The 13,273-nt window shown below is 39.8% G+C and overlaps 1 protein-coding gene across 1 annotated transcript in view; it reads right to left on the bottom strand.

Annotated features, from left to right (window-relative positions):
* Positions 1-13,273, bottom strand: part of MCC (MCC regulator of WNT signaling pathway) — a 202,496-nt gene that overhangs the window by 170,542 nt on the left and 18,681 nt on the right. Inside the window, exon 3 of the mRNA XM_042866143.1 lies at positions 2,685-2,896. Coding sequence (XP_042722077.1) covers positions 2,685-2,896 — 212 coding nt within the window. The remainder of the gene's footprint in view (positions 1-2,684; positions 2,897-13,273) is intronic.

Here is a 13,273-nt window from a genome sequence, read left to right as displayed (position 1 = left end):
CTGAATGAAGTCCAGATTCAAAAAGTATTCTGCAACTCACAGTTTGTGCTCCAGAAAGAAAAGTTTTAAACCATTCTTTTTATGTAGGTATATTAGTCCTAAACCATTCCACTTAAACTTTTAAACTGTATCTTACATCTTTTAAAATAATTAAATGAGAAGTAGCTCATGTTTTTCCAAAATCATATATTTTTAAGCAAATCAACCAAAGCTATGGAAATATGTATAACTGAGCATTGATTAATTATCTTCCTTAGACCTAGACTTGCACAATCACAAGTGCAGTTTTCAGCATGGGGAAGTACTAATTTTACCAGCAAGTATAGTTTTATTTTAATTTGGTGGTGTTATCATACAAACCAGAGAACAGGGAAGAATAGGGCTGAGAAAGACATTAAAAAAAAACAGTGCCTCACAATTTTAAAACCACTCAGAAATTTACATATTAGTAGTTTGGACCATGCTTCTACATTTGATTATTACAATGTTATTCAAGTCAGGATCAAATGCATTACCAGAGATATACGACACGTACTGTTTCTCCAAAGTCCACTCCTCAGTTAAAGTAAGTTTTAGATTGGTTGGATATTATGATTCTCAAATAAATCTAGACATCCTCTCTTAGTCAAAACCGTGTACATCTCCAGAAATATAACAGGATGTATATATAATACTACTAGCTGGCCCAGATTCTCCATCTTATTCTCTTTATAGATCATGTGCTTTTTCTGCTTTTTACAGATTTCGTATGTTTCTGTCCAGTTTTCATTAACTGGTTTACAATTGACTACAACTGATCCTATGCTTCCTAGAGAAGCATACATTTGATTTGATTTGATTTGATTTGATCCTATGCTTCCTAGAGAAGCATAGGATATAATTCCATTAATTGGCAACTTCTTTGAACTTTTTTGTCTCTTAGGTACATTTGAATATCTACAAATTTTTACTTTACATATGGAAACCTCAGATCCTGTTTTGCATTGCATTCAAAACAAGCAAACGAAAAACAAGGAGGCTTTTAAAAATACTTTCGGAATATTTTTCATTGTTTTATTTTTGAGTAATGTAGCTTAAAGAAGTTGATTTTCCTCAGCTGCCAGCAATTGCTTCCATTAGACTTCAACTCTTGAGCAGGAAGCTGGACTGGACAATCTCCTGAGGTTTGCTTGCAGCTAGAATTCCCCTATGTGAATTTCATGGAAGGCAAGCAATCACTTCAAAAACAAAACCTTTTCTCTTTCATGTTTTACTTCTCCACTTAAAATTCTGCGCAGCATAAATCAGGACCATAGTACAAAACGGTCTTTTATTACAAGCCTCACTTAGAACTAAAATATGAATTTGATCCAAATATATTGATGGAGAAGCCAAGAACAATGCCTTGCATGTACAACATTTGCATATCTTTACATAACAAAGAATAGTTCTTGTGTATAGAAATAGAAAGCATAAGGGAGCAACAAAGAGTTTTAAAAGAAAACACATGGGAAGAATTTTTCTACATAATGTTTCTCAACAATCTGATGTCCAGAATAAAAAAAATGAATTAAGAGAATCACAGAATAATCTATGTTGAGAGGAACCCACAAAGACCATCAATCAAGTCCAGCTCATGGCTCCACACAGGACCACCCAAAATTCAAACCCTTTGTCTGAGAGGGTTGTGCAAACAGATCCTGAACTCAAGCAGCTCAGGGCTGCGCCCGCTGCCCTCTGACAAAAAACCTTTCCCTAACATCCTCCCTTGCCCTCCCCTGGCACAGCTCCATGCCGTTCCCTCAGGCCCTGTAGCTGTCACAGCTGTCACGGGGAGCAGAGCTCAGTGCTGCCCTCTGCTCCCTGTGAGGAGCTGCAGCCGCCATGAGGGCTCCCCTCGGCCTCCTCTGCGCTGAACTACAAAACCCAAAGATGTCTCCTCATACGTCTTCCCTTCCAGACCCTTCTCTATCTTTGCAGTCCTCCTTTGGATTCAGTCTAACAGTTCCGTGTCCTTCTTTATACTGAGACATGTGGTGAAGAGGTGAAGCTGCACAGTGCAGAGCAGACAACACCTCCCGTCCTGGTGGCAGAGCTGGGTCTGGTGCAACCCAGGATACAGTTGGCCCCTTGGGCTGCCATGGCATGGTGCTGGCTTCCATACAGCTTGTCCTCAACCAGAACTCTCAGATTCCTTTCCATGGAGCTGCTCTCCAGACTTTCATCCTCCAGTATGAGCACGTAGCCAGAAGTGCCCAACTCCAATTGCAAAATCCAGCACTCAACCATGTTAAAATGCATGTGGTTGGTGATTGCCCAGTCCTCTAACTTGTCACGATCCCTCTGTAAGGCCTCTGCCTGAAAAGAAGTCAATAGCTCCTGTCAATAGCTCCTGTTTAGTGCTGTCACTGGCAGAAACGGGTAGGAAGATTTTACACATACCTCTTGTTTTGTTAAGCTGCGTAACTTAAGAACTTGAACATGGTTTCTCAATGACTACTATCCTTTTTCACTCAATTCTATGAGTTTTGGAAATATTATACACCACCACTTGCTAAAATCACATTCGCTTTCTTGTAAATGAAACGCACCGGCAGCCTGACATTGTTTCCGTGACTGTCCAAAGGCTGAATTAACACGCTTCTATATGTATAGAATTACAAGAACAAATAATCTATAGGACTTGAAAGGAAAAATGTACTTACAGTATTGGCAAGTTCCAAGTAGTTTCCTCCAACAGAGCTGCTATAATTCGAGGCCTGAGATAGAAGCTTCTGCAGAGCAGCTTGTTTAGCCACATTGCTTCCACCATTCTCCAATACCTTCTGTAGGGTAAAATGACTCTGAAGGTCTGGACTCTGAAGATCTCTTGCTCCTGAATCATACTCCCAGCTTTCTCTGGCTCCTGATAAGGCACCTAAAATGCAGAAATTAAAAATCGTTGTAATATAGGCTGTGTATAGAGAACTCATCAATCAGCCAGCTTGCCTTCCCAGAAAGAAAACAAGCAAACAGCTCTTTTGCCCGGTCTTACACACACTGACAGTACTAGAGAGAGGAAAAAGAACCAGTCAGTGCACAGATATATGCCATATTACAAGAACCAAAGAAAAAACAAAAACATCTGGAAAGCATTATTAAGTGAAGGGTAAAAAAAAAAGTAAACAGTGAAATTTATAATAGCTAAGGACCACAGAAGGAAGAAGTGTCAGCAATTCTGTCATGGTTAAGAACGGCATTAGAGAACAAGAGGAAAACTGTAATTCTTAACTTCTTTTTAATAGAATAACAACACAACATATAAATACTCTATTTGTACAGTTTATGACCTTGTTACATTAGCATTACCTTCTTATTATCTTAGGCTTGCCTATTACTTACAAGTTTCAAAAATGCACGAATCACAAAGCATTTCATTAATAATCAATGCAAGAAAACGATCGTATATCTAGTGACAATGAATGCTTAAGAGAATCATCAAATGGTTTGAGTTGGAAAGGACCTTCAAGATCATCTAGTTCCAACCCCCTTGTTACAGGCAGGGACCTGTAATGCAGTACTCCAGGTAGGGTCTCACGGGAGCAGAGTTTATTTTATAGCTATTTTTCTGTCTTAAATTAACATTACAAACAAGTGCTTACTAATTAGTATTTATTTATTGTTTAATTGGTAAAATTCTAGGGAGAAAGAATAAACTATTTAACAACTAGTAGAGCGCCTTCCCACGCTCTCACCCAAAAATTTTAAGCTGCAAAAGAGCAACCAGAAGGGAAGCAAGCTGGCAACCAAAATTTATCTTAAGATCAACATCCTTACTCCCCTGCAAAGCAGTCATATCTGACAAACTGTCTTCAAAAACTCAGAGGTGATTTTCCTCACTTAATGTAAAGAGAATGCACTAGTCCCTGGGCATTTAAGTAGAACAAAACATGAAAGAAAGAATTACACTTTCTACTAATACAATTAACATGATTCATTATCACAGTACAGATAACAATAAAAAATTAGCTTACTTTTACACTGAAAGTATGCATCAGCTGTAAATTATCTAAGACAACATGCTGCAACCTGTCCAACATAATTGAACTGAGACATCATTACCAATAGTTCAACACCCAAAACACAGATTCATTACGTGGTGTGTACTAAGTACAGTGCTACACATCTCTGCCCTCTTGTGGCTACTGTATACAGTATACCAAAAAACCTGCAACCAACATAACTGAAGAACAGAGATTCCTCAAGAGCCTGAGGGAGATGGGGAATCAGTTCTGTTATCTCCAAGATAGGAATACAGAAGACGGCCATAAACTGACGGCTTGTTGTATCACACTTCTTTCTACTGAGTTAAATATGGCACTAACAGAGTATGTGCACTGTAAATTTTGATTACTTAAAGGACAATGGCCAGTAAAAGAGCTCTCATATTCAGTGAATTAACAATATTAGCACTGCTGAAGACCCCAGAGGCCTTCATAGACTGCACTGCCTGCGGTTGGATACACTGATTGATGAGGCTCTAAGGAATGACAAACACAAATATGTATATTTACAGTCCTATGACTGTAATTTTAACCCATCTTTCTTGCAGGCTTAAGCCTGTACTCCTAACTTGAAAGATCTGTTCTAAAAATTCTATTCCACCTTACTCAGGGTTCACTAGGTTTGATGTCTCACGATCTGCAAAACTCTCCATAATGTCACACAGACCTATGTTCTTGTGTTGACATCATTTCAGTGTGCAGATCTCAAAGAAAAATGGCATTCTCTCTTCCAATAATCAATATTTTGTGTAGAAGTCTCACATCTGGCAATAAGAAGCAGGTGTCCAACAGACCACAGCAATGTTTTTTTGGTTTGGTGAAGGATAACTTAATCAAGCTGTGCTGATGGGCCTAGAGCTCTTCTGCTCACATAGAAGTATCAAGATATTATGGCACTGAAGGATCCAGTATATCAGGAAAAGTGAAATATTGTGAGATTATTCTGAAACAGCTTCTCTAATGTGTCTCAGCTTGCAAATGGCAAAAATGAAGATAGGTGATCATGTACCATTCTACAAGTGTGAAAGGGCTCAAGTTCATGTAGTTACGCTTCACTGCGTACAGTCTTAACAGCCAAGACCAAATATCTGATCACAATTTTCCGTTAGATATCAGTGGCATTTAGTTACTTAAACACTTCTGAGCAACTAAGATAATAAAGATTTAATTTATGTATGCACTGAACACAACTCAATATTTCTGGGAGAAATTTAGTTCTGGAGTCTGGTGATTCAGTGGATAAAGACTGAATTAATCTCTGTTTATGTGTCAGCCTCGGTCTCAAAAAGTATTTCAATAAGCCAATGATTTTGTTATCAAATGCCAAATAATTTGCTTTCAACACTTTCTTCATACTTCAGCACACATATGAAACAATTTCTGGAGATCCATCTGAGTCTACCATCTCATTTCACAAACCTGATCACCTCAAAAAGCATAATAAGGCAATCAGTGAGCAGATTTTCTTCTTTCACTTACATTTCATTTCATATTCAAACTTGTCATTAACTTACTCAATCTTTCTCTATTCGAAAATTATTATTTTACTTTAAAGTCTATTTTTCAGTTGTTTTTTGTTTTTGTTGTTGCTAATCTTTAATTCAATTGGTGCACTAAATTCTGAGGAATCAGGTTGGGCCTGTTGGATCACTATCAAGTTCTTGTTCCTCTCACTATACTTGTATTTGGCTTGATGACCACTGACTACAGATATTGTGTTACACTCTATTACCTCTTTCACCTTAGGATTGGAAGATAACAACCTCTATGCGAACTAGCCACAGCTATATTCCACCCTGATTAATAAGGCATCGGAGAAATCTATTTCAAGAAATTAGAAGGAAGAGGGAAACTGAACTAAACCAGTTTTGCTCTAAAATGGAAAGGCCTTATCAAGACCAGAAAAATACCTTTGATAATTTTTATTTATATTTAGTACCTTCTGAATGCCTCAAAGAAAACAAACCCAGACAGTGACAAGAAAAGTGAACATACATCAAAAAAAGCTTAAGCAGCATTTTAAATTATACACAATCTGAAAGTTTCACAGCATTACAGAGATCACAAAAAATATTCATCAATATGAAATAAATGATTTTACATAACAATATGTATGGCATGAAAATAGAAGAGATGTAAAGCAAAGTCAAGATTTGACTGAAAGATTAAAAATTATTTCATACCTTTAAGTATACAAAAAAAATTTAGAATAGACAAGAATGGTCTTGTAGCTGAAACCTTGTAAAATATTCTTCATTTATGTTTGTTCTCCATTTATGTTTGTTAATGCATACTGAATGCTCACACAGAGGTTTAGATGCAGTTTGCTCACAATTTGACACTCCTGTGTTACAGAATCATAAATTGCTCAGGTTGGAAAAGACCTTCAAGATCACCCATCAAAACCTAACCATGCTACCCTAACTCTAACAACCTACCACTAAATCATGTCCCTGAGCATCAAATCCAAATGGTTTTTAAACACTTAAGGGATGGTGACTCAACCATCACCCCCCTGGGCAGCCTATTCTAGTGCTTAACGACTCTTTCTGTAATGAAGTTTATCTTCATATCCAATCTAAACCTCCGCTGGCATGACTTGAGGCCATTTCCCTTTGTCCTGTCAGCTGTCTCCAGTGAGAAGAGACCAACCCCGCTCTCCCTGCAATCACCTTTCAGGTATTTAAAGAGAGCCGTAAGGTCTCCTCTCAGCCCCCTTTTCCCCAGAGTAAACAGCCCCAATTCCTTCAATCTCTCCTCATAGGGCATACTCTCCAAGCCCCACACAAGCCTTGTTGCCCTTCTTTGGACCTGCCCCAGCACCTCAATGTCCTTTCTGTATTGAGGTGCCCAAAACTGAACACAGTATTTGAGGTGGGGCCTCACCAGTGCTGAGTACAAGGGCACATTACTTCCCTATTTCTGGTCCTGCTCACCACACCATGACCAGCGTGCCTACTTGGCCTCCTGGGTACTCTGCTGGCTTGTATTAAGCCAATTGTCCATCAGTACACCAAGGTCTCTTTCCATAAGGCAATTTCCATCCACTCCTCCCCAAGCCCATAGGGTTGCCTGGTGTTGTTGTGACCAAAATGCAGGACCCAACACTTGGTCCTATTGAAACTCATACAGTTCACCTTGGCCCATCGATCCAGTCTATCCAGGTCCCTCTGTAGTGCCTTGCTCCCCTCAGGCAGATCAACACTCTCTCCCAACTTGGTGTTGTCTACAAACTTAGAGGGTGCACTCAATCTCCTCATCTAGATCGTTAATAAAGATGTTAAATAGAAGTGGCCCCATTACCAAGCCCTGGGGGACATCACTCATGATTGGCCTCCAGCTGGATTTAACTCCATTGATTATAACCCTTTTTGTCCAGCCATCCAGCCAGTGTTTCACCCAGCAGAGTGTATGCCCATCCAAACCATGGGCAAGCAGCTTCACTATGAGAACATTGTGGGGGACAGTGTCAAAGTCCAGGCTGTCCACATCAACAACCTTATCTTCACCCACTAAGCAAGTCACCTTGTCATAGAACAAAATCAGGTTTGTCAAACAGGATCTACCATTCATGAACCCATGCTGACTAGGCCTGATCTCCTGGTTGACCTCTAATTGACCCACGATGGCTCCTGAGATTATCTTTTCTATAACCTTTCCAGGCATCAAGGTGAGACAGATAGCTCTGTAGCTACCAGGATCATATTTCTGGCCCTTTTTGAAGATGAGGTGTCACATTTGCCAGTCTCCAGTCCACCAGGACAGCCTGTTAGCCAGGACTATTGAAGGATGATGGAGAATGGCTTGGCGACCACATCTGCCAACTCTCTCAGCACTCTAGGGTCCCATCAGGCCCCATGGACTTGTGAGCATCCAGCTTTCAGGTTGTGTACCCAGGGAGCAACTAGTAAAGATTGAGGCAAAGAAGGCATTAAGTACCTCAGCCTTATCCTGATTTTCGTCACTGTGTTCCCCTCTGCATCCAACAAGGGATGGAGATTCTCCCTAGCCTTCCTCTTACTGGTAATATATTTATATAATAGATAAATTAAGTAAATTAATATGATAACAACAATAAATAAATATTATTTCATTGATGCACAGCTGAACATCAGCCAGCTGTGTGCCCAGGTGGCCAAGAAGGCCAATGGCATCCTGGCTTGCATCAGGAACAGTGCTGCCAGCAGGAACAGGGCAGTGATAGTCCGCTGTATTCAGCACTGGTGAGGCCGCATCTCAAGTGCTGTGTCCAGTTTTGGGCCCCTCACTGCAAGAAAGACATCGAGGCCCTGGAGCATGTCCAGAGAAGGGCAGTGAAACTGGTGAGGGGTCTGGAGCACAAATCTTATGAGGAGTGGCTGAAGGAGCTGGGATTGTTCAGTCCGGAGAAGAGGAGGCTCCAGCAGATCTCATCACTCTCTGTAACTACCTGAAGGGAGGCTGTAATGAGCTGGCAGTCGGCCTCTTGTCTCGTGTAGCTGGTGATAGGACTAGAGGGAGTGGCCTCAAGTTGCACCAGGGGAGATTTAGGCTGGATGTTAGGAAATACTACTTCTCTGAAAGAGTGGTCAGGCACTGGAATGGCTGCCCAGGGAGGTGGTGGAGTCACCGACCCCGGCGGTGTTCAAGGAGTGTTAAGATCAGTGAATCACAGAATCACAGAATTGTAGGGGTTGGAAGGGACCTCCAGAGATCATCGAGTCCAACCCCCTGCCAAAGCAGGTTCCCTACAGCAGGTCGCACAGGTAGGCATCCAGGCAGGTCTTGAACATCTCCAGAGAAGGAGACTCCACCACCTCCCTGGGCAGCCTGTTCCAGTGCTCCGTCACCTCACTGTAAAGAAGTTCTTGTGCACATTTGTGCAGAACTTCCTGTGCTGCAGTTTCCAGCCGTTCCCCCTTGTCCTGTCTCCACTCACCACTGAAAAGAGTCCGGCCTTGCCATTCTGCCTCCCACACCTTAGATATTTATGGAGCTGGATCAGATCTCCTCTGAGTCTTCTTTTCTCAAGGCTGAACAGACCCAGTTCACTCAGCCTTTCTTCATAGGAGAGATGCTCCAGGCCCTTCACCATCTTCGTGGCCCTCTGCTGGACTCTTTCCAAGAGATCCCTGTCTTTTTTGTACTGGGGAGCCCAGAACTGGACGCAGTACTGCAGATGAGGCCTTACCAGGGCAGAGTAGAGGGGGAGGATCACCTCCCTCGACCTGCTGGACACGCTCTTTTTAATGCAAATAGGATGTTGTGTTGAGGGACATGGTTTAGTGAGAACTATTGGTGATTGGTGGATGGTTGGACTGGATGATCCTGTGGGTCTTTTCCAACCTTGGTGTTTCTGTGATTCTGTGATATTATATAACAATAAGGAAATAAATACTTATTGTTGTCTTTCACCTTAGTGGCTAAGTTCAGTTGGGCTTTGGCCTTTCTCATTTTCTCCCTGCACAACTTCACTATGTATTTGTTATCTTCATAAATTGCTTAGCACCTCTTCCAAAGACCATAAACCTTACTTTTGTTCCTGAGTTCCAGGACTAGTTCCGGTCCCTGAAAACTAGTTACAACATTTTCAATTTCTACCACTGCATTTTTTCAGTTAATCACAAAATCTAATCACACCAGTATCCTCAACATTTAAAAATTCAGAATTTAACAATTCTGGAATTCCGCACTGCCAGATTCACTGTAAGATATAACAGCAGTACTTTTTAAAGAACTTAGAAGAATATCTCAAGACTTAACCTACAGTCTCACTTCCTCAAGTAATGCTAGCATCTATTTCTTCAGCCTTTAGGTTTTTATTTTTTCCCCCACTGTATTACGTGTTTTACCAAGTATAAAAACTATCCAAAATCTTAAGAAAGAAATCAAATTTTCAGTAAATAGAACAGGGGATTTGACTATGAATTAATTCTGATGACTAACCAATGGCTAAAGACTGCAGACTCCATTATCTATAACTATTTATCTAGAATATGTAGCTCTCAGTGGGACTGGAAATTCCACACTTGTCTAAAGGACAAATTTACTAATGAACAGTGTCATTTCTTATTCACCGTCAGAAAAAAGAGGTACTAGAAATAGGTCATCTTTCTTATGGAGGAAAAAAAAAAAAAAAAGCAAAAACAGTAATTTGCTAATTACCTGCAAATAGCTAGCTAACATGAACAATAATAAATAATACAAACAATTCCAATGCTAGCTTTTACTGGTAAAAATACATGTAAAACCATTAATATCAAACAACCTGACAAAAGCCACAGCTGTTTAAGTCATTTCCTGCCTTAAATCATTAGAGGTATAGTTCAGGTGTATTACAGGGGCTCCTTTGACTAGCAATTGAATGGGCCATCTCTGGGCAGACTATTCAACAGCTTTAATATAACTATTATGGCTTTTCAGTCTCCATAACTGAAACATTTCCCAAGGATCTGGTAGTAGCTGACATTTTTCTTGTATTCCCTACTGAAGTGATATATTAAGAAGTCAGGTTAGCATACAATCATTGCAAGTGCCCAGCAACACTTTCAGAAATTATACATATTTAATAATTTTTAAATAATGTTTGAAGAATATTAAATTAACAGAGTTTACTTTCAGTTTCATCTACAGAAAAATCACTGGTTAGCATTTGCAAATTAAAGCACTTGCTGACTTTAATAGTGTGATAACTGTATTATTAACAGCCCTGATACACAAGCAGTGGCAAAAAACATTCTAATAATTTAAAAGTGTCCTTTTTCATGCATTTGAATAAAATGTTAAAATTTCAAATCTAATCCTACATTTTCTTTTTTAGACATGGATGCAGGTTTGGTTTGATGAGCACAAATATGATGAGTCCTGTACCTCGACCAAAACTAAGATAGTTACCAAGATACCTTTCTTCTGTACAGGAGAAGAAACATTTGTGGACAAATGTACTGTAATATCCTTATCAACACTAATAACTGATAGGTGAGACAAAGAAGTTCAACAGTAATTTATCAGAAATTATTTCTTAGGACTTTTTTTCTCCAGTTATTTACTTAATACTGCAATAATTAGAGGTTACAAAGATAATGTTCTTTGTATAGATATATTCCTACATTTTCACATTCTTTGTAAAGAGACTGTGAGCAGCTACAAAAAAAGCCTACACAAAACGCTGCCTGACTGGTAATCTCTGTACCATCCCAACTTGCAATATGGTGTGTATCTATCAGAGAAACTGTATTGTCTGCTTCAGATCACCAGGACCCCTGCTGCACAGTGACAGTCAAATTAATTTTGAATCTGTGCAGTTTCTGTGTAGTTTATGCATCCCATATAGATACACAATAAAGTTTTCAGGGAATACCAGAATCTGATGTATTAGAATCATAGAATTATTAAGGTTGGAAAATACCTCTAAGACATTATGTAGAAATAAATCTCAGGAAAAGTCCTATAAACTACCTTTGAAAGTAACGGTTATGACAGAAGTGTTCCCTGTCAGAATAAATGCACAAACATACAAAACTTGCAAAGTTTATATATTTGAATCTCCACATTTATAATTTTTCCAGTTTTAAACAATGTGTAGAAAGCAGTAGTAAGCTGCTCAATATAATACTCTTTGATTACTAGAAGACTACATGCATGAGCTCTTGAGGACATGAAGGACATGGGAGTAAATACAGATCATAATTCAAGCTTGACTGCATTATTCCTTGGCTCTCATTACGTTCATACCCAGTGCATTGTAATGTTATCACAGAGATACATGACAGCAGTGTTTCCTTGCCTACTTAAAAACGTATCTGTAGAACATCTTGGATAATGCTGCCACAATGGTTTACTTTTACAACGAATTAAAAATGTGATGCATTGTGAATCCTCGTTGTTATTTTCTCCCATTCTCTTTTTGCTTTACGTAAGAGAATGTCTCCATATGTCCTCCAATCATTATGATGTCTTTACCATGAAGTCCCTGTAGTCTTAAAGGTCAGGCTTCATAAGCACAAAACAGAATAGAGCAAGGCAAGAAACTTGGAGTTATTCAAGACTTAACTTTAAAAACATATATATGAAGAGAAATATTCATTAATCAATTGCAAAATGTATTAAATTACTTTCATACAACAAGAAGATGCTAGACAATAAGAAAAAGAGGTTGAACTGGATGCATTACCGAATTTGAATGTTTGTCATATGAGTTTAGGATAGCAATTAACAAGATTTCTTTATGGGATACATTTTGAGACTGTACTACAAGACCTTCCCCTGGTCAAGTTTAGGCCCAATCTTTTCATTACCATAAAACATAATTATTAAGCCAATCTGTCCAAGAAAGAAAGATTTAAAGCCCAAGCTGACAAGAAATGTCTAGCAGCCAAATGGTAGACAGCAAACACAAAAATGGAACAGCAACAGCACTAAAAGAACAACGAATATAAGAAAGGAGGTGAAGGTAATTAAATATATGAGCTAAGGAATATACACCATTCCTAATTAAAAAAAAAGATATTAGAGGTCACCTTGGTTTTGAAACGCTATCCAATATAGCTGCTGGAGGTGATTTCAGTTAGAAATCAGATGAGGTTTAACAAAAGCAAGTGTATCTTGCACCTGGGAAGGAATGTATCAGCACAGGTTGTGGGGATGACCTGCTGGAGAGGAGCTTTGCGAAGAAGGATCTGGGGGACCTGGTGTGTGACAGCCTGGTGATAAGCCAGCAGTGTGCCCTGGTGGCCAAGAAAGCCAGTAGGATCCTGGGTTACTTTAAAAGGAGAGCGGTCAGCAGATCAAGGGAAGTGATCTCCCCCCTCCACTGTGTCCTGGTCAGGCCTCACCTGGAGTACTCTATCCAGTTCTGGGTGCCCTGGTATAAAAAAGACAGGGAACTCCTGGAGAGAGTCCAGCAGAGGGCCACAAAGATCGTAACTGGCCTGAAGCATCTCCCCCATGAAGAAAGGCTGGGTGACATGGGTCTGTTCTGCCTTGAGAAAAGAATACTGAAAGGGGAACTCATTAATGTTTACAAATATCTGAAGTGTGGGAGACAAACGGATATGGCCAACCTCTTTTCAATGGTCTGCTGGGACAAGGCAAGGGGAAATGGCCATAGATTGGAGCATAAGAAGTTTCACACCAATATGCAAAAGAACTTCTTCACAGTGAGGGTGATGAAGCGCTGGAACAGGCTGCCCAGGGAGGTTGTGGAGTCTCCTTCTCATGAAATATTTAAGACCCATCTTGACACCTACCTGTGCAACCTGATGTGGGGAGCC

This window comes from Lagopus leucura, unplaced genomic scaffold, assembly GCF_019238085.1.
Source record: "Lagopus leucura isolate 7727_CA_CO unplaced genomic scaffold, USGS_WTPT01 Super-Scaffold_810, whole genome shotgun sequence".
Lineage (NCBI taxonomy): Eukaryota > Metazoa > Chordata > Aves > Galliformes > Phasianidae > Lagopus > Lagopus leucura.
Note: the sequence above shows the minus strand (reverse complement) of the source record. Positions and strands in the feature narration are given on the sequence as shown.